The sequence below is a fragment of the Neoarius graeffei genome, chromosome 25 (assembly GCF_027579695.1).
Source record: "Neoarius graeffei isolate fNeoGra1 chromosome 25, fNeoGra1.pri, whole genome shotgun sequence".
Classification (NCBI taxonomy): domain Eukaryota; kingdom Metazoa; phylum Chordata; class Actinopteri; order Siluriformes; family Ariidae; genus Neoarius; species Neoarius graeffei.
Window position 1 is genome coordinate 34,714,578 of NC_083593.1, and position 21,978 is coordinate 34,736,555.

At 43.1% G+C, this 21,978-nt stretch overlaps 1 protein-coding gene across 2 annotated transcripts in view; it reads right to left on the minus strand.

The window, feature by feature from the left end:
• Positions 1 to 3,314: 3,314 nt before the first annotated feature.
• Positions 3,315 to 21,978, minus strand: part of slc43a2b (solute carrier family 43 member 2b) — a 37,392-nt gene continuing 18,728 nt past the window's right edge. The window contains exons 6-15 of one of the 2 annotated variants that reach the window (XM_060909312.1): positions 15,383 to 15,475; positions 14,317 to 14,450; positions 13,790 to 13,986; positions 13,457 to 13,600; positions 13,241 to 13,258; positions 12,597 to 12,726; positions 11,189 to 11,321; positions 4,294 to 4,367; positions 4,056 to 4,179; positions 3,315 to 3,874 (exon numbers count right to left, since the gene is read on the minus strand). In XM_060909312.1, coding sequence (XP_060765295.1) covers positions 3,713 to 3,874; positions 4,056 to 4,179; positions 4,294 to 4,367; positions 11,189 to 11,321; positions 12,597 to 12,726; positions 13,241 to 13,258; positions 13,457 to 13,600; positions 13,790 to 13,986; positions 14,317 to 14,450; positions 15,383 to 15,475 — 1,209 coding nt within the window. In that variant the 3' untranslated portion in view covers positions 3,315 to 3,712. The remainder of the gene's footprint in view (positions 3,875 to 4,055; positions 4,180 to 4,293; positions 4,368 to 11,188; positions 11,322 to 12,596; positions 12,727 to 13,240; positions 13,259 to 13,456; positions 13,601 to 13,789; positions 13,987 to 14,316; positions 14,451 to 15,382; positions 15,476 to 21,978) is intronic. The other variant, XM_060909313.1, reaches the window with a different exon arrangement.

Below are 21,978 nucleotides of genomic sequence, written 5' to 3' on the forward strand. Positions count from 1 at the left end.
TTTGTGGCACGACCCCCTTGATCATCAGTAACATCCTGTGCTGATCATGAGAGTGTTATTGATGTGTTTGGGTGATGAATTTCTTTGGAAATGCTTCCTCAGTAAGGAACTATACAACATGCTTTCGTATCCCTTTGTATATGTGAAAATTTGGATCTCAAAATAAAATATCCCCTACTTTTTTTGAATAGTATATATACACTTTGTTACGTGATTGTGAGCGATCACGTGCTCTGATTGTGACTCTACTACGAGGCTATCAGCTCATATAATGTAAGCTGTGAGCAGCATGTTGCTGAGCCAGCCGAGGACGAAATAAAATTTCTCTTCGAAAACAAAAACCCCAGAAAATACAAAAAAATATGGAACGAAAGTATCTGATGGTAAGAATGTCTCTCATCTCATTATCTCTAGCCGCTTTATCCTGTTCTACAGGGTCGCAGGCGAGCTGGAGCCTATCCCAGCTGACTACGGGCGAAAGGCGGGGTACACCCTGGACAAGTCGCCAGGTCATCACAGGGCTGACACATAGACACAGACAACCATTCACACTCACACCTACGGTCAATTTAGAGTCACCAGTTAACCTAACCTGCATGTCTTTGGACTGTGTGGAAAACCAGAGCACCCAGAGGAAACCCACGCGGACACAGGGAGAACATGCAAACTCCACACAGAAAGGCCCTCACTGGCCACGGGGCTCGAACCCGGACCTTCTTGCTGTGAGGCAGTGCTAACCACTACACCACCGTGCCGCCCTGGTAAGAATGTATCTTTTTTATTTTTCAAGAATTATTATTATAGCTTTTTTCACAAATTGCGACTGTCATTTCACTGGTTTGTTTACATTCTAAGTGGAAAAGATTTTGTCGGATGTTTTGTATGAAGTTTTTATTTTTCCAATTTGCTAAAAATAAAAATGCTTTGCTTCTCAAAATCCAGTGACTGTGGCTATAATAAAACAATTATTCCACTCAATCTCGTAATACGTGGCTTATAACCAACTTGGTGCTACGCACATCACCAGTTCATGTATGACTTGATTTTGTGGAAAAACTTTAGGGAGAGAGAGAGAGAGGATATTACACGGTGGCACTAAGATTTGAAGTTTATCTTCGAGTGGTGAACATATATCACGAGTGAGCAAAATAAACGAAATATGTTTTCAGAAATATGTTTTAGCATAATCTTGCTAAATAAACAGAATGTAGAAATCTTTCTTGTCTAGTAACGTTAGCTACCCAATATGATTTCGAGTTTGCTAGCATGTCAGGTGGAGTTTCACTGACTAGCTAGCGTAGCGTTAAACCACCATGATTTTTAAACCACCATGATTTCCTCTGTGGAAAATATGTTACTCAATGTCATGAATGTAGTCTGTATGAAAAAAGACATGTGATGTATTTCCCAGCAAATATTATATATCAGCTAAAAGTGCTGTGAGGTATCCAATAAAACAGTCACTCCAGTCACAGACTATGTAAAAGAGTAAAACCACATCTCTGTACTTACCAGAGGTGGACAAAGTACCCAACTTCATTATTTAAGTCAAAGTACAGATCCCACCGGTCAAATGTTACTCCGATACAAGTAAAAGTTGTATAATCAAATTTTTACTTAAGTTAAAGTACTGAAGTACTTGCTTTTAAAAAATACTTAAGTATTAAAAGTACATTTTCTGTCAACACATCATTGTACTATTGCCACAACGCTTACAAAACCTAATGCCGTTACCAGAGACAGAAATGTGAATTCACAAAATGAACACCTGCTGTGCCATCATGGTGGTTTAACGTTACGCGAGCTAGTCAGTGAAACTCCACCTGACATGCTAGAAAACTCTTTTGAAACTTGAAATCATATTGGGTAGCTAACGTTACTAGAAAAGAAACATTTCTACATTGTTTATTTGACAAGATTTTGCTAAAACATATTTTTGAAAGGACTTCAGATAAGTTAACATTATTCATGTTAGCATAACTCTGTTTTTACATGCTAACTAACAGTGACCAAGTTAACTAGCTATGTGTAAATGCCATGGACAAGGCTATGACAACTTGGTGGGCAAATCATTGATGGGAAAGTCATTTGACTAACCAGACTGCATAGCTATTGCAACATTATCGCTAGCTCTAAAAGCACAGACAACTTTGTTGCAAGCTTTCTCTTGAAACAAGTATTTATATACCTCAAGATGCTTCTGCAGGTTGGATGTCGAGTTTTTGTAGGCCGTAATGTGGTTCGTTTTCGGCAAATAAAGCAAACATTTAAAACAAAACGAATCTTTCATCCTTTCATAAAACTGAAACATGGGTTCCAGCTATAGCCATGGGTGCGTGCATTCCCCAGAAAAAACGTCTCCTTCCATTCTGCCATCAACTGATCATGTTCAAATAATGCTGCTGAGAAATCATTGATCTTGATTTTATACAGTCTATGGACATGACGTGACCCTAGTGATTACTGATAGGCTGTCTCAGTGTCACCCGCGAAAAAAAAATAATCATGTTTTAGAAAAGGAGAGAAAATAAAACAACCACGTTCAAAGCTACTTCATAGTATAATGACTAACAAGGACCTTGACAGAAATGTAGTGGAGTGAAAAGTATGATATTTGCCTTTCAAATGCAGTGAAGTTAAAGTCATAAGTTTCCAAAAAAAAATGCTCAAGTAAAGTACAGATACTCAAAAAGTGTACTTAAGTACAGTACTCAAGGAAATGTACTTCGTTACTGTCCACCTCTGGTACTTACAGTACCTAATATGTGAATGTATAGTAACCTACAGTGTATGCATAAGGTTTATCACATCAGAGAGGCTTTCACCTCAGTATCTACAACCAAAAAAAAAAAAATGTATGAGCAACCATGTGCATGGCTTCTCTGTATTGCATTATTATATATATTTCTAATGTAATTAAATATATCATAATGGATTTTATGGCATGTTTCATTGTAAATAAATAAGATCCCTGGTAGGTAGATCTTCCATAGCACCTCTCAAGTTACCTGATATAATCTCTCCAACCAGACAGAAATATGTAGGTTTGGGTCAAATACTGCCTCCATGAGGTGATGTGCATCAGAAGAGTTCAGCACACTAGCCAGGTTTGTAGCTTTGCATTTCCTATGTTTACCTCTAGGGAGGGACAAAAGGCAGAATTTGTAAGCCTATCCCTAGATAGTACTGTAGAGGCACTTATTGGATTCAATATGCACTTATTGATTGATTTTTTTGAATTTCTGAATGAGGCTGTTAATAGAAGTGGCACAGAAATGTAGGTATTACTATTCATAATTAATTCAGCCAACTCATCTGGACCAGCTTGTTTAATGTATCCTTATAAACTCATACAAATATAAAATTCCCATTACCATTCTCATTGCTCTTTTCGTTTACAACACATTGGTAAGGCAGCAGAACATGAAATGTGCAAATGTTTTTTGTTTTTTTTCGCCACACATCAGTTAGAAATCTAGGGAAGATAGAAAAATATGCAGTTGAACACACTAATTTCACATCTTTTTAAACCTCTTTCACTTTTTGTTGTCAGCTTGCGTTCACGCTGATAAGGCAGCATTTTTAGTTCATTGAACCTCTTAGCAAGACGTGTGTGCATGAGTGTATGTGAATAAGTCTTTCATAATAAAAATGACATGCATTCTCTTTGTCCCCATATATCCTTGCTTCAGGTTCTGGGTTAAGCCTGGGTCTAGATGAAGGCCTCCATTTTGTCACTGCCATTGATTTTGATGTAGATTTTGGCATCGTTTTCTTTCTCTTTCCTCTTTTGGTGGAGGTTTTTGCGGAAATACAGCAAGTAGAGGGGCAAAAGGAAACCAAGCATGCTGAGGGCGAGGAGACCCACATCCACCTGGAAGAGAGACACAGAAACAGAGGAGAGAAAGAAGAAGGGGTTTTATTACAGCTTGAGCTTCAGTGTGAATATGAAGTGATAAATTTTAGAGATCTGAGGTCTCAACACTCCACAGGCTACAGAGTCTTAATATTACTCTGTTTAACAGTGCGATTCACTCTGATGTGTTTGGTCATACCCAGAGTGGATTCCCTCCCAGTGGCCCCATCATGGCCATAAAAAGAGGTTGCTGGAGCAGGGCAAAAAGGGCACTAATCAGAGACTGCATCCCCGTCAGGGTTCCGAACTGAGAAGAGGGGTAGCTGTAAAGAAACACACAAATATGTACATCCATAAGAATGGTTAATTCCTACTTTACAAGGAGTGCTACACTGACAGGTGACTCTTAAAGTTTGACTTAAAAGTAGCAAACTTACACAGCGGCATAAAGTCCTCCAACAGCTGAGTGGATAAAACCTCTGACAATGGTATGCAGAACAAAAGAGAACATCTGGTGGGACAGAATGCTGGTTATGATCACCTAATATTTCAATATATAATTTAATTCTGTGTATCCTAAGTGAGTTAGGGTGCTAATGATCACATCTTTACATTTTATTGCTTAATTCTATGCAAGGCATGATATTAAGTCAAGCTTTTCAATATACAAAAAGGTGATATGTTATATTTAAAAGCTGAGCAAAGTCCTTCATTCAGTTATGATGTATTGTTGAAACAAACATACAACAATATATTACAAATTACCGCAAGAACACTGTGTGTGTGTGTGTGTGTGTGTGTGTGTGTGTGTGTGTGTGTGTGTGTGCGTGCGTGCATGTGCGCGCATGCGCGCAATTGTGAGCCCTGATCACTTGGATGAATTTGACACACTTATGGCCATAAGATAGAAAACAGCCTTCATCTATAAATTGTTTGTTACCTTATCATCAGAGCCGCAATCATGGCAAAAATTTAGCTAAATATTAAAGAAAGCTGATTTAGCCAAGGTGGCACGGTAGTGCACTGGTTCTGGGTTTGAACCTCATGGCCAGCTGTGGCCCTTCTGTGTGCCTGTTTCCTCCCACAGTCCAAAGACATGCAGATTAGGTCAACTGGCTACTATAAATTGCCCGTAGGTGTGAGTGTGAATGGTTGTTTGTCTCTGTGTTAGCCCTGTGATAGACTGGCGACTTGCTCAGGGTGTACCCCGCCTCTCACCTGAAGTCAGCTGGGATTGGCTCCAGTGTCCCCCGTAACCTTGACGGATAAGTGGTATAGATACGGATGGGTGGATGTTTCGGCCACACACACACTTACCCTAACCCCACTTCTCCCCCCTTTCCCCCTCTGCCCTTCCTCTCTTCCCCATATCTTATTCTTTTATATTTGTATATGTAAATACTTATTTTAATTTATCTAGAAGTTGATGATGCTGCTGGGATCTTAATTTCCCTGAGGGAACCCTCCCAAAAAGTTTTATCTAATCTAATCTAACTAGAGCATGGAAACACACAGCCCAGACCTAATGGGGTGTTCATTTCAAGCCCTCTACCTATTTAGTTTATAGAGGAGTTAATCATTAATCTTGTGTTTGTGGCAGCGGGGGCGTGGCCAAGCAGCAGTCTGTGAATGGAGGGCGGGATCAGGGAAGGTAAGTGGCTAAGTCATTCCACCTGCTGTCAATTAATGTGTGTGTGTGTGTGTGTGTGTGTGTGTTACAGGGACGGAGCATAAAAGGAGAGAGAGAGCAGAGAAAGGGGGCTCTCTCCCCAACCACAGTGCACGTGTGAGTGAGTGAGTGAGCGAGTGAGCGATGAAAGAAAGCAAGCAAGCTGAAAAACCCAAATAAAAAGTATTTATACATAAACATCAACTCTTGCCTGCCGTGCTTCTGTGCTCCACCCACATCAGGAAGTGTTACAGTGGTGCCAAAACCCGGGAGCACAGAAGAGAACCACCCCATGGAGTCTCCGCCATTCGAAGAGTTCATCCTTGCCCTCGCTACCGCCCAGCAGAACCAGCATCAAGCGCTGATTGCCCTCCAAAAGGAGCAGGAGCAATGCTTCGAAGCCTTGATGCTGGCCCAGCAGGAAGATCGCCAGGCGTTCCGGCACCTGTTCGCGTCAGCAGGGGCGTCGACCACCGCTGCCGCCACCCTCATGAAGATGGGACCACAGGATGATCCAGAAGCGTTCCTCGCTCTTTTCGAACAAGCAGCCGAGGCATGGGGGGGGCTGCTGGAGCAGCGCGTGGCATGCCTTCTCCCACTCCTGACTGGCGAGGTGCAGCTTGCAGTGCAGAAGCTCCCTGCTGACAGCCGGCTGGTCTACGCGGACCTAACGAAAGCCATCCTGCAGCGGCTCGGCCGCTCCCTGGAGCAACATCGCCAGTGCTTCCAGATGCTGGTATTGGAGAAGGTCGGCCAGCCGTTTGCATTCAGCCAGCAGCTCTGGGACGCCTGCCGGCAGTGGCTGAGGGCGGAAAACCATGACACCGACGAGATCATCGATCTGGTGGCACTGGAGCAGTTTGTCTTTCAACTTCCGGAAGGAATGGGGGAATGGGTCCAGTGTCATCACCTGGCATCGCTGGAGTGAGCTATCGAACTGGCAGAGGACCATCTGGAGGCGGCTCCAACGGCAGGCAGACGAGGCGTCTCCCCTCGCTTCTCTTCTCTCTCTCTCTTTTCTCACCCTGTCTCTCGCCCCCCTCCTCACCCTGTTCCCCTGCCATGGAGACAGTGGCTGGCTCCTTCCCAGCCGGCCTGTCACACCCATGGTGTCCTCCCGTCTCCCTCTCCTGTGTCTGTGTTGTCTCCCCCTCAGGTGAGTGACACCCATAACACCAGTGCAGAGGGAAAGCCTGGGCCGGTGTGCTGGCGCGGCGGGAAATCGGAGCATCTCCAAGGTCAGAGCTCCGCAAGGGAGGTGAGTGCTGTAATCCGGATCCCCGATGCACCAGAAACCGCCCCAATTGGGCCGGAACGTATCACATACTGGTGAGTATTCAAGGGGATACATATCACGCTTTGGTGGATTCCGGTTGTAATCAAACCTCAATTCACCAATGCCTGGTGCAAGGTGAGGCATTGGGGTGAGCACAAGGGGTGAAAGTGTTGTGTGTGCACGGAGATGTTCACCATTACTCTCTAGTGTCTGTCCAAATTCTAGTCCGGGGCCAAATGCATAGAATAAAGGCAGCAGTTAGTCCCCGTCTCACCCACTCGTTGATTTTGGGTACTGATTGGCCGGGATTTAAAAACCTAATGGAATATTTAACATGCAGTGGGTCCTGCACTAGTAGGTCATGGGAAGATCCCGGTGTGGCATTGACTGGAGAAGCTGCTGCAGAGCCATCTACGTCAACACCGCGTCAGAGTGAGGAGCAGCCTGCTCCTCCTCCCTCTCTCGGGGATTCCCTTGAGGATTTCCCGTTAGAGCAGTCACGAGACGAGACTCTGCAGCATGCGTTTGACCAAGTGAGAGTAATTGATTGTCAAACGCTTCAGCCAAGTGCAGCACCGATCTTCCCTTATTTTGCTATTATTAAAGATAGATTGTACCGAGTGACGCAGGACACTCAAACCAAGGAACAAATAACCCAGTTGTTAATCTCAAAGACCTGTAGGGAACTCGTATTTCATGCGGCTCACTTTAATCCCATGGCTGGACACTTGGGGCAAGATAAAACACTAGCCCGAATAATGGCCCGGTTCTATTGGCCAGGGATTCACAGGGATGTCCGTCGGTGGTGTGCGGCATGCCGTGAATGCCAATTAGTAAATCCCGCAGCTACTCCAAAAGCGCCTTTGCGCCCTCTTCCTCTAATCAAGACCCCATTTGAGCAAATTGGGATGGATCTCGTCAGGCCATTAGATCGGTCAGCATGGGGATATCGCTTTATTTTAGTTCTAGTGGACTATGCAACGCGATATCCGGAAGCAGTGCCTCTTCACAATATCTCAGCATGCAGTATTACGGAAGCGCTCTTCCGCTTTATCTCCCAGGTCGGGATTCCGAAAGAAATCCTGACAGACCAAGGCACTTCGTTTATTTCATGCACACTGCGCAAGCTGAATGGGTTACTAGGGATTAAGGCTATCCACACCAGTGTCTATCACCCACAAATGGATGGCTTAGTAGAGCAATTTAACCAGACAATCAAAAACATAATCCGTAAATTTGTAAGTGAAGATGCGCATAATTGGGATAAGTGGCTCGAGCCCCTGTTGTTCGCAGTACGAGAGATCCTGCAAGCCTCCACAGGGATTTCTCCCTTCGAATTATTATATGGGCATAAGCCGCGTGGCATTCTGGACGTGCTATGGGAAAATTGGGAGGAGGGACCTTCACCGAGTAAAAATGAAATCCAGTACGTTCTTGACCTGCGTGCAAAACTCCACACCCTCACGCACTTAACCCAGGAGAATTTACGGCAGGCACAAGAACGTCAAAGCCGGCTATATGACAGGGGCGCGCACCTTAGAGAGTTCATGCCAGGAGACTAAGTGCTCGTATTATTGCCCACGTCGAGTTCTAAATTAGTCGCCAAGTGGCAAGGGCCCATTGAGGTCACACGGCGAGTCGGGGACGTCGACTATGAGGTGAAGCGAATGGATAGGGGTGGGGCACTGCAAATCTACCACCTCAACCTTTTAAAATGATGGAATGAGGGGATCCCCGTGGCATTGGCGTCAGTAGTCCCAGAGAAGGCAGAGCTGGGGCCGGAGGTAAAAAAGATAACATCTTTGACTACTCCGGTCCCTTGTGGAGACCACCTCTCACCGGGCCAACTCACGGAGATAGCCAAGCTGCAGAAGGAATTTTCCGACATGTTCTCACCCCTTCCTGGTCGTACCCACCTCATAGAGCACCACATCGAAACGACCCCGGGGTGGTAGTGCGTAGCCGCCCTTACCGATTGCCCAAACACAAGAAAAAGGTGGTTCAGGACAAACGCAAGGCCATGCTCGAAATGGGCATAGTCGAGGAGTCCCACAGTGACTGGAGTAGCCCAGTGATCCTGGTTCCCAAGACCGACGGGTCGGTACGGTTCTGTGTGGACTATAGAAAGGTCAATGCAGTGTCTAAATTTGATGCATACCCAATGCCTCGCATTGATGAGTTGCTTGATCGGTTAGGTGCTGCTCGCTTTTTTTATTCGACACTGGATCTAACAAAGGGATATTGGCAGATCCCCTTGACTCCTCTATCCCAAGAGAAAATGGCCTTTTCCACACCGTTTGGATTACACCAATTTGTCACGCTCCCTTTTGGGTTGTTTGGGGTGCCCGCTATGTTCCAGCGGCCGCCCTCACGCTGACTACGTGGCCACCTATCTAGACAACAGCGTAATCTACAGTAATGATTGGCTGTGGCACTTGGAACACCTGAGGGCTGTTCTAAAGTCGCTGAGGCAAGCAGTGCCAACAGGCCTTCTCTGAGGTAAAAGCTGCACTGTGTGGGGGGCCACTTTTACACTCCTCCGACTTCTCTCTACCCTTCATTTTTACCGACTGATGCATCGGACAGAGGGCTGGGGGCCGTTTTGTCCCAGGAGGTGGAGGGCGAGGAGCGCCCCGTGCTGTACATCAGCCGAAAACTCCCGATGCGTGAAAGCAGGAACAGCACAATCGAGAAGGAGTGTCTCGCCATCAAGTGGGCTGTCCTTGCCCTCCGATACTACCTGCCGGGGCACCCTTTCACTCTCTGTTCGGACCACACGCCCCTCCAGTGGCTCCACCGCATGAAGCATGCCAATGCGTGGATCACCCATTGGTATCTCGCCCTCCAGCCATTTAAGTTCGAGGTGATCCACAGGCCAGGGGCACAGATGGTGGTGGCGGACTTCCTGTCCCGTCGGGGGGGGGAGTCAGCTTCAGGCCAGACAGCTCCCCGGCCTGAGTCGGGTGGTGGGGGTATTTGGCAGCGGGGCGTGGCCAAGCAGCAGTCTGTGAATGGAGGGCGGGGTCGGGGAAGGTAAGTGGCTAAGTCATTCCACCTGCTGTCAATTAATGTGTGTGTGTGTGTGTGTGTGTGTGTCTGTTTGTTACAGGGACAGAGCATAAAAGGAGAGAGAGAGCAGAGAAAGGCTGTGGCACTTGGAACACCTGAGGGCTGTTCTAAAGTCGCTGAGGCGAGCAGTGCCAACAGGCCTTCTCTGAGGTAAAAGCTGCACTGTGTGGGGGGCCACTTTTACACTCCTCCGACTTCTGTCTACCCTTCTCTCCCCAACCACAATGCATGTGTGAGTGAGTGAGTGAGTGAGTGAGTGAGTGAGTGAGTGAGTGAGTGAGTGAGCGATGAAAGAAAGCAAGCAAGCAGAAAAGCCCGAATAAAAAGTATTTATATAAACATCAACTCTCACCTGCCATGCTTCTGTGCTCCACCCACATCAGAAAGTGTTACAGTGTTATTTGTAAAGTGCTTGGACACTTCTAAAGTGCTTGGTGCTCTGGGTGGAGACAGTGTACAAAATTTACAGACTCAAGGCTAAGGCTAATGAGTCTAATTCAAGAGCGACAATAATAATTGAGCAGGTTTCTGCTGCTTATTTAGTGTTTGTTACATCTATTTCCACTCTATATCATGATCCAAATCCAGCCCAGACTGCCCAACAGTCACCTGAACAATAACACACCTGTTTCCTGTTGAGTCTCAATCAACTCTGTGAATTTAAGCAACTCAGGCAGTTCTGGTTTTGGGGTTTGCCTTTTTTTTCAAATAGTATTATTTGCATTATTTCCTGATTGTTTTCTTGCTTTAGCACTGTCACCTCATAGCAAGAAGGTCCTGGGTTCGAGCCCAGTGGCTGACGAGGGCCTTTCTGTGTGGAGTTTGCATGTTCTCCCAGTGTCTGTGTGGGTTTCCACCAGGTGCTTCGGTTTCCCCCACAGTCCAAAGGCATGCAGGTTAGGTTAATTGGTGGCTCTAAATTCACTGTAGGTGTGAGTGTGAATGGTTGTTTGTCTCTATGTGTCAGCCCTGCGATAACCTGGCGACTTGTCCAGAGTGTACCCAGCCTCTCACCTATACTCAGCTGGGATAGGCTCCAGCTTGCCTGCGACCCTGTAGAATAGGATAAGCAGCTACAGACAATGGATAGATGGATGGATGAATGTTTTCTTGCTATTGAGCCTTTTGCTCTGTTTGGAAATTGTTTGACCTCTTTGTTTTTAACCACAATTCTGTGTGCCTGTTTTATAATCTTTAATAAAGATTAAGCTTGTGCTTATATCCATCTACCTCTGATTCATGCCCATGTTCATATATGGGCAAATAATCTAAGAACAGTTTTTCATTTCTGTGAGCAGAAAGGTTTGCATTCACTTACCTGCAGTTGGAGGATAGGGATAAGACAGGTGATGCCAAAACCAACAAGGATGAGGTTAGTTAAGGCGAAGGCCCGAATGGCATTGGTTATCTTCTGGATTTTTCTGTCCCTTCGCTTGGGCTGTGGCTGACCTCTGAGAAATAAAGCAAAGAGAAAAGATTTATAAAGAGAACCCTGTTCGTAACCCGTCATTCAGAAAACTACATTTTAACGACTAAACACAAAAATCAAAACCTCAAGCCAAATTTTTCATCAAGATGGCTGTGTTTTTTTTTTGTGGCTTAATATTTATTTGGCCTTATCTTTTGTTGACTTTCTTTACACGGGCAAACAATTCTGAACTGTGAGGAGATTATTGAGGCTATTGCATATCAGCTAAAAACGTATCAACCAGGGGCATGGTCAATCAATCAAAGTCCCTCCCATGCCAGGACCTGGTCTTCCCAGGCAGTCTTCCATCCCAATACTAACCAGTCTCTTGAGGCAGATTGGGCAGCACTAATCTCCGTTTCCATAGCCTTTTGCCTCTCACCTATTATATAGCTAGGGTTATAGTGGTGGGCCAGTCCTCTGGCAACCACAAGAGTTTGACTCCCTACTCGCATCTGTATTGCAGCATGCCTTGCCAGATGGCAGTAGACACCATTTTTATAATGGTTTTTGGTATGGCATGACCGCAAGTAGAATTCGCGAGCTCCCAGTCGAGAGGCAGACATGCTAACCACTAGGCCAGGTCGCATCGCAGTAGGGGCATGGTAACAACGCACAAATCAATCACTGGTGTATATACATATCTATATGCACTTGCTGACATTCTAATTTATTCTATCCACATTCACTGGATATGAGCAATCACTCACGCTGATTGGCTACTCTACTACTAGGGTATCAGCTCATATACTGTGAGTAGAGAAAAACAAAATGGCGGAGCATGTTGCTGAACTAACTGAGGACGAAATAAAAACTCTACTCAAAAACAAAACCTCACAAAAATACAAAAAAAGCAACAAAATATGGAATAAAAGTATTTGATGGTAAGAACGTATCTTTTTTTATTTTTCAAGAATTATTATAATAACATTTTTCACAAATTGCTACTGTCATTTCACCAGTTTGTTTACATTCTAAGCAGAAATTAATTTGTCAGACAGTTTGTATAAAGTTCAGTTATCGAAGTTGCAAAAAATAAAAATGCTCTGTTTCTCAAAATCCAGTGAATGTGGATATAATAAAACAGTTATTCCACTCAATCTCGTACATGGCTTTTAGAGTCATGCCACTCAGCGCTACGCACCTCGTTAGCTATCAGCACATGTATGACTCGATTTCATGGAACAACTGTTAAATATGTTATGTGTTCATACTATGGAACAGTATTATAGTGTGTTGATGTATGATGCTGACTCACTTGCTGGCATCTTTCATGTCTGACTCATCATCACAATCCTTAAGCTTCCAGTCCATGATCTGACCAATGACTGGAGTGGTCAAGAGGCACAGCAGCTGCATCACGCCAAAAATAGAGGAGTACAGACTCACTGTGAGTAATAGAGAGAGAAAGAGGAATATTTATTTGTGTACATTATAATACTCAAAGGTCAGTCAGTCACTACTGTGGTTAATGAATGAGTTGGTGTTAATGTTAAAGAGTTTAGTTTTCAAGGTCATAAAAAGCAGGACAGCTGGGAATGAGGGAGTGTTTTGGTCCAGTAGCAACCTGTCTGGGTGAAGGTTAATTGCTGGGTCAGCAAAGCAACACAATCTAGGTTAGCTTACAAATAGGGGTGGGTGATATGGTATAAATATCATATTACCATACAGTACAGTATGTATAATATTTAGACTTGCTGAAATGTTTTAGCAAACAGATTAAAAACAGACATTTTGGAAATGCCAAAAAGAAGCTTGTTATGACTGTGATTTTGGGGTCAGTCAGTGTTGTTGAAGTGCTGATGATACTCCTGATACTATCATAAAATTGTATCATGATGTAATTTATTGCAAGATTGTTACCATACCACCAATCCCTATGTACAACCATCAATTTCTTACCCAACTCCATTCTCTCAACTGAAGAAAAAGTCCAAGAAGCATGAGGAATTTAAGAGGAAGAGAGCAAAAAGAATAATCAATGCCAGTGAAAAAAAAAAATACAAAATACCAGTGCAGTACTAATTGCCATGAAAACAATGAACGTTATTGACCCACTGTAACAATCTGCAATAACTGATACTGGGGGGGGGGATTCTCCATTTATTCTTCATGCACCTGTATCAAGGTCCCCATGGCTCATGGACTCCAAGATGCTGTTCATGGCTCCCATGTAGAAGATCAGACGCAGCTGAGTGATGCACATTGTAACCAGGCTGAGCAGGAACAGAGGGCTCAAGATGCTCTGCATGAAGGACTGAGCTGCAACCAAGAATAATGACACACCTTAATCATCACAATTACATACACTATCAGTTCTCTCATTCCATATTCTTCTAGACAATACAGTAGTTACAGTTCATTTCTTCTACCTTGATTACACGATGTAATAGATTCTGTAAGCTATTATGCATATAGTTCAAGAAACAAAATGCAAACTCATTCTCTTACATTCCTCTTTCGGGTCACACTGCACCTCCAGGTCCATGGTGGAAAGGCAGAGTTTGTGACCTTCGGTGTTGGCCAGCTCCTTCTGCGTGGGGGAGTTATTTGTGCTTAATCGTTTGCCCACCATTGTCACCTGCTTATAAAACTCCTTTCCTGTGATCTTGTGGTCGAAACCCAACCAGCTAAACTTGATCTTCACACTAGAGAAAAGACCAGGAAATGACAGGGAAGAAATAGTGCTGTGCAATGTATAATTGTGTTTCATCATTATCACAATATTGTTTTTGCAATGCTGAAATCACAAAATGTGGAAACAAGAACACTAACAATCCACTTGGCATTCTTATGAGCCAAAAAAGTGTTTACATTTTTTTGTACAATTTTCACAGTTCAACAATTTGTTTTAATATGCTGCAAGACACTATTCAAACACATACCAATGATACTGAACTATATTATTTTTATCTACATTTTGTTACCATATTAGGAAACATTATGCTAACATGTTAAACACATGTCCCATGTCTTACGTGTAGTCCATGTCTTCAGGGCCAGGGAAGGCTTCAAGAGGCCAGTTGAGGAAACAGTTGAGGAAGACGAGGCCAGCACACACTGCCCACACTATCAGTATAGTGATAAAGTTCACTCCCAGGTCATAGATCACCTTGGAGACAAATTGAAAACACGTTGAAACCGTCCATCCATTATCCATAACCGCTTATCCTGTGCAGGGTCAGGGGCAAGCTGGAGTCTATCCCAGCTGACTATGGGCGAAAGGCAGGGTATACCCTGGACAGCTCACCAGATCATCACAGGGTTGACACATAGACACAGACAACCATTCACACTCACAATCACACCGATGGTCAATTTAAAGCCACCAATTAGCCTAACCTGCATGTCTTTGGACTGTGGGGGAAACTAGATAATTTGGAGGAAACCCACGCAGACACGGGGAGAACATGCAAACTCCACACAGAAAGGCCCCCGCCAGCCACTGGGCTCAAACCCAGAAACTTCTTGCCGTAAGGCAACAGTGCTAAGCACTACACCACTGTGCTGCCCCTTGTCCTTTAGTAGCTTTAATTTCTCAGTTTAATGGACATTCAATGAATAGAAACATTTCCCCATACAGAAATCCAAATAATGACCAATTATTATTATTATTGGGGGCACGGTGGTGTAATGGTTAGCACTGTCGCCTCACAGCAAGAAGGTCCGGGTCCGAGCCTCTTGGCCGGTGAGGGCCTTTCTGTGCAGAGTTTGCATGTTCTCCCTGTGTCCGCGTGGGTTTCCTCCAGGTGCTCTCATTTCCCCCACAGTCCAAAGACATGCAGGTTAGGTTAACTGGTGACTCTAAATTGATCGTAGGTGTGAATGTGAGTGTGAATTGTTGTCTGTGTCTATGTGTCAGCCCTGTGATGGCCTGGCGACTTGTCCAGGGTGTACCCCGCCTTTCGCCCGTAGTCAGCTGGGATAGGCTCCAGCTTGCCTGTGACCCTGTGGAACAGGATAAAGTGGCTAGAGATGAGATGAGATTATTATTATTATTATTATTATTAAGGAATGTAGTTTGAGTGTAATTTGTTCGCACACCTTAACTCCAGGAAAAGTGACTGCTGAGGATGCATAGGAGCCAATCATGAGTGAAATAAAGGTGGAACGCAGGTCTCCAAACATGCTGGGAAGCTGAAAAGATGAGCAAAAAAAAAAAACCATTAATGATCTAGTTTATCTTTTTAGTCCAAATTATAAATGGTCCTGCTCTCTCTAATCACATGAATACTAGTATTCTGTGTGAAACACTGTGTGAGAGCATGGCAAACTGATGCATGAAAGTGTTGCATGCATGGCAAAGTGTGTCATTTCATAGTTCACCACTATCCTTCCAGGTTTTAATGATGTGTTGGACAGTTCTGAACCCAATTCCAGTCATTTCAGCAATCTCCTTAGTTGTTTACTTTGCTTGATGCAGGGGAATAATTTAACCCTTCTGAAACCATCTTTTCCATGGCCACAGGATACGTCTTCCAGCATGGTTGTTAAAGAAATGAGAAGTTATTCACTGTATCAGTTTGGGTTAAAATAATTGTTGCCAGCTGAAACATTAATCACTGCAGTAATTATCCACTTAAAGGTTCTTAAGTATTTACTGATTTAAATCCAAATGATGCCTTTTATTTTTTGGCCAGGCAATGTCTTCTTCTTCCAGTTGGCGTCATTTTTTTTTTTGACAGCGAGACAATCGACGCCTAACCACTCTGTGTTTCGTGCAGGTTTCTAATTCACGGACATTGTTGATGTTAATGTCATGGAGAAGAGTGTCTATGAAAGTTCATGGTGGCTGTCCTCTCTCAACATAGCCATGAGTTGGTAGCCAGGACTCTGTGAGGTGTGCAGGAGATGATGTGTCCCGGAATGTATGACCAGCAAGTTTTAGACGTCATTCCCTGATAACTTCTGAAATTCTGCTCAAGCTGCCATAAAGTGTTGTTATTAAACTTTGTCTGTCCAGTTGATGTTGTACACCATTCTTAGCATGCGCGTATATATGCCATCGAGTGATTTTTGTGGCTACTGCCTCACATAGAGGCTGTAGCCACTATGTCATCATGTTGTAAGAATGTAAGAATGAGTCTAACAATCACACACTGCACATTCACGTGTTCTGATTAAAATGGTCAGTGAGTGTATACAATTCGGTTCACCATTCAAAATAAATGGACTAGACTAAAGAAATCATTTTCAGACATGTTTATGCTTATTACCGAGGGAAAATGTGTTCCTATTTTAAAATATACTCCAGGTTGTCCCCCTTTCCTCGCCTTTTTCAGCCAGTAGTCCCATGTGTGATGTAGATGTGACGCACTTCTGAGTCGTTAGAGGAAGTTGTTGAAAAGAGTATTGAGACCATTGAGCTCAAGTGCCAGGTCTTTTCCGGGAAATAAGAGTTTGGGTCATGGCGACAGCATGTGTATGTCAGCCTCGGTTCGGATGTTTCAGTTTTGAAAACTGTAAGAGTTAAGAGTAGAATAATATAAAGTATAGACATTTTGGTATATTTTACTTCTGTGATTTTTAAATTGTTAATTTTTGGGTTATGCTTCATTTTTGTGGCTACTGTCTCATAGAGTAAATATATATGCTATATTTACTGTATGGACATGGTATCAGAAAACAATTTTATTTCTAAGCAGTAGCCACATGTACCCATAGGGTACCTACTTTTCCTCTTGTGTTAGTGACCACGTGGCACAACCATAGAGTAGGATAGTTTCTGTTGTAGCACAAAATTGTTGTAGCTTGTTGGGTTCGACAGGTTATTCTTCCACACTTTCTTCATTTTGTGTAAAGATTTCTAAACTAGCGCTTTCCTAGTAGAAATATCCTTTTCTTTGTCACACCAATTTCCAAGATATTTAAAAGCTTGTTCTAGATATTTAAAAGCTTGACTCAGTTAACACTTGTCTGATTTCTTCGCCATCAAGAGTGTGAAGGGGATCGACATCTACACTGAAAAACATGGCTTTCGTTTTGCTCACGTTCAGCTTTAAACCAACTTTTTTACATTTGTTCTTGACACTGTGCAGTAGGCTGCATGCTTGTGTGCTTCAGCCCTCAAAAAAAAAAATCTCCCTGCCTTACTGGCCCAATGTGCAAGCATCACCCAAAACATACTTGCCTGAAAAACAATTCCGCTTGCCCAGAGCTTTATTTTATTTTGGAGAGGACAGAATGCAGTTGATTTTTTTTTAAATAGGTGAAGCAGCATAATTATCATAAATTCACAAAGCCATAACACCAATATATGCAGACACATTCAGAAAGAAAAAAGTTCTAGTAGCAGAGGAATGAATAATTTAGGGTATATTAAGCTGTGGAGAGTTTTGAATGAGTATAATAATGCTGGAGCTTTGTTTCAGTTATCAAAGGAACACAGTCCTGTGCAAAATGTCACTGTGGAACCAGAGTGTAGAAATGAACCTACAGTCTGAGAGAGTTCTACAAAAAAAGATTAACTTTTCAACAGCTGCACACATGTGAAATGGAAATCAATCGATTAAGGCAAGAAAAACTATTTTGGATAAAATTGTGATTGTCCGTTACACACTTATCAACCTGTGTGACTCAGTTGTGCCTTTGAATCAAGAATTAATGAAAAGGGAACTGAACATTAACCATTTATTGAAATTATTATTACAAGGGTGATTATAGTTACTATATGACTATAGCTACAACTGGAATGTCCTGATTCTGTTAGTGTTTGTAATTATTGTACCATCCACTATTAGATAAAATTAAAATAAAATCTTACAACATTGTTTAAAAGTCTAGAGCAAGATATTTTGATATATTACAAATAACACTTCAAATATTGTTTTAACAATAATAAGTATCACTGTATAAATGGAGTGCAGATAGCTGTGTAAATACATGTCCGTGGGGTTGATGAGACATGGAAGGGGGCAGGAATACAATCTAGACCACAGTTTAGGTCAGAGCCCTTTGAGAGTAAATGCTTTGGCTTTCACAACATTCTGTTCCCAAAAGCTGATGTCAGGAAAAAGTCTTTACACAAAGAAGGTTTTCTTGCTTCTGTAGTTTTTTTAACTGTTCTTCCGTGTCGGGACTTTTCGGGAAAAAGAATGTACATTCCAACATATAGAGATCTTGCACGTGACGTCACATCCGCTCCAGATTGTAAGCAGTCGCCATTTTGTCGGTCAAACGCCATATTTCCGCCGTCTTTCCAACACTGACTTTGGGGGTTTTTTTGCCCAAATCTTCAAATATTACCGTGCCACAATGCCGGAGAGTTGTATGGCATATAAATGCCACAACAGGAGAGGTCAGAAATCGGGAAGAAAGGTTCATAGGCTGCCACAGGACCCTGACAGGCATGCAAAGTGGATTGCTGCTATCGGCTGGGCCGAGGCAAACAACAAGAACAAGGCATGGGAACCAACTGGAAAGAATGATCACTGGCGCCTGTGCAGTGACCATTTCATCTCAGGCTCGCCATGTATTTATTTCAGTATATCCATGTGGTTATTCGCAACATAAGTTTATGACTTGCTCTAATAAAAAATTCCGGGAAGTGGGAACCTGAGAAAAGGCTTGGGGCGGAGGGGTGGATTGGGTCTTTAGTGGTGTGACAATCAATGTAGTCTCTAGATATAAAATTATTTTACACTTTTAGGGGTCACATGTAGTGATAGATAACTTCATAAGTATCAAATCATAAATTCCTCGTGCTCAATTGCCACTAGTCAGTATATTTCTGTCTTTCAGGGAAGAGCAATAACCCGACCTCTCCAGATTATGTACCGTCCATTTTTGCTCACACTTCCTCTCCACTGAAGAGAAAACAAAAGAGAAATGGAAACGTACACAAGACGTGAGCGATCAAAGAAGCAACGTCGTGATCAGTGCGCACTGAACAGCGAGGGAAAGTTTATGAGGTAATTATACATGTCTGGGTATTCCATAGTGTTGCCACCTGTCCCGTTTTTTCCTGATTGTCCCGGATTTTCATGGTCTGTCCCGGAAAAAAAAAAATAAAAATCCGGGACACTGAATGTCCCGGTTTTTTGTACATAATGGGCAAAATGTGTATTTCAACTTGCGAGCCAGCTGAGAACCAGTTTGCTTTTCCGAGCTCGCCGTGCTAGGCGGAGCCACGTCATTACGTCGCTGTATACGTCAGTTACGGCGCTACGTTTGCGTAAACCTTGGCGCGAATATCAAAGCAAAAACACGGAAGAAGCAGCAGCAGCAACAATAATAATGATGATGGCTGACTTCCCGTTTGTACAGCTGCTGCTTCTCGTCGCTTAAAAATGGCGATCTTTCGCGGTCTTGTTATTGTTGTTGGTCTTAACAACTCCGCCCCCCGCTGACGTAAGCGGTTCTTTCCTCTGGCCCAGCAGAGAGTTGGTGCTAGCCTGGAACCGGTTTTTCTGGCCCCAGAGCCAGTTCTTTGTCAGTGGAAACAGAAAACCCGGTTCCAAACTAAGCACTGGCCCCGAACCAGCCCTGGAACTGCTTTGGGGGAAAAGGAGCAATGGAGGATGCTTGGACTGATAAAAGAAACAGACTCTCTGTTGCAATGGTGAAGGCTGAGCTTCAAGTCAGGCTAAACTTTCAGTTGTCCTGTACTGAGTTCAAGACATTCATTGAAAATCAGCCAGGACTCATAGCAGCAGCAAAGAAAAACACCAAATATAAATGGAAGATTAGGTAAGGTTTTGGTGAATTAAATGAAATCCAAATAGTCTTATCTGCCTACTCCTGTATGTACTGTATGTGCCCAGTTATATGTCCTCCTATGTATTTGTTTAGCCAAGAGCAGCAGAGGCACAGGCAAGCACAAGCAAAGCACACACCACACTCTAAGCAATCAGGTAAGCTGTTTGACACTACACCTTACATTCAGGTATTCTCAGATACAATAAAAAATTAGATTATTTTTATTCCACATAAGCAAACAAACAGAACTTAATTATGTATTCCCCTTTTACCTGTGCCCACTACTGCCCCCAGGTGTCCACAACCAAAAACTGTTGGAAATAAACCAAAATAATGAAGACCTGCTATATTATGTAAAGCAATTAACTAAACAAATAACTAGCAAAAGTGTCATTTTTACTAATTAGAGCAATACAATTTCAGCGTAGAAGGGCAATTTTTGTCTTGATTTAGATGTGTGAAGGGCGCCGTTGCTTACAAGCAAAAAGGTCGATTGGATGGTCGAAATGTCCAGGATTTTTGTCAGACACAGGTGGCAACCCTAGTATTCCACCTCTGGCAGTTCCATATCCACTGACACGGTCATGAAAACTACGTCCGGTAAGCCATAAGGGTCACTAATCCATAGGTCGTTTATTTTAGACATATATCTATCTGTTCATTAGAAAAATGAGCCGTGTAGTCCGTCAGTTGAAATTTATCCATTTTGTACATGAGTGCAGCAGTATTCAGCAGTATTCAGTGGTGTTTTTTACCGACAAAATGGCGGCTGTGTACTTTCCGGTCATGTGACTGCAAGATCTCTATAGCTAATGCTAAGCCACAAATCTGCACCGTCACTCCAGTCATTTCGAGGAATTTTGTATGGATCATAACCACTAATAAACTCTAATTTCTGTGTCATTCGCTTCTTTCTGACTAAGATTGCCCAAGTAATCTGGTAGTAGAGCTTTTTTAGCTGTAATTTTCTTTGGACAACAGCAACAGACGCTGGACATCTCCGCCTGGCTTCAGTATGTGAACTGCCAATCAACAGGTCCCATATTTTTATGTCATGATTTACAACCAATGAGAGACACCCTTTGTCAGCTGTCCACCAATCACAGGCTCCTGTGCCACAATGGCGGTATGTTGATAAATATTTAGAAAATAATGATCATTACGAAACATATGAAACCATCAAAAACAATAAAAAACACACACACATATATATATATATATATATATATATATATATATATGTGTGTGTGTGTGTTTTTTATTGAAAAGCTCAGCTCAGAGGGTTCCATGTAATGATGTAATGATATCAAGTGGCTAAGGACAACGAGGGTCAAGGACATTGTGTGCCAGCAGCACGGTTGAAACAGGCAGGTGTCAAACTTGGAACTTTTATATCATGATTGGAGTTAATAATAAACATCACTGAATAATGTTCATTACCTCTAACCATTTTATATATATATATATATATAATGGTTAGAGGTAATGAACATTATTCAGTGATGTTTATTATTAACTCCAATCATGATATAAAAGTTCCAAGTTTGACACCTGCCTGTTTCAACCGTGCTGCTGGCACACAATGTCCTTGACCCTCGTTGTCCTTAGCCACTTGATATCATTACATCATTACATGGAACCCTCTGAGCTGAGCTTTTCCAGTACACTCGAACACATGCATACTTCGATGACTTATAACCAAAAACAAAGAAATTTGTATGATTTCTGTGGCAGTGGGGGCGTGGCCAAGCAGCAGTATGTGAATGGAGGACGGGGTCAGGGAAGGTACAGTAAGTGGCTAAGTCATTCCACCTGCTGTCAATTATTGTGTGTGTGTGTGTGTGTGTGTGTGTGTGTGTGTGTGTGTGTGTGTTACAGGGATGGAGCATAACAGGAGAGAGAGCAGAGAAAAGGGGTCTCTCCCCGATCACAACGCATGTGTG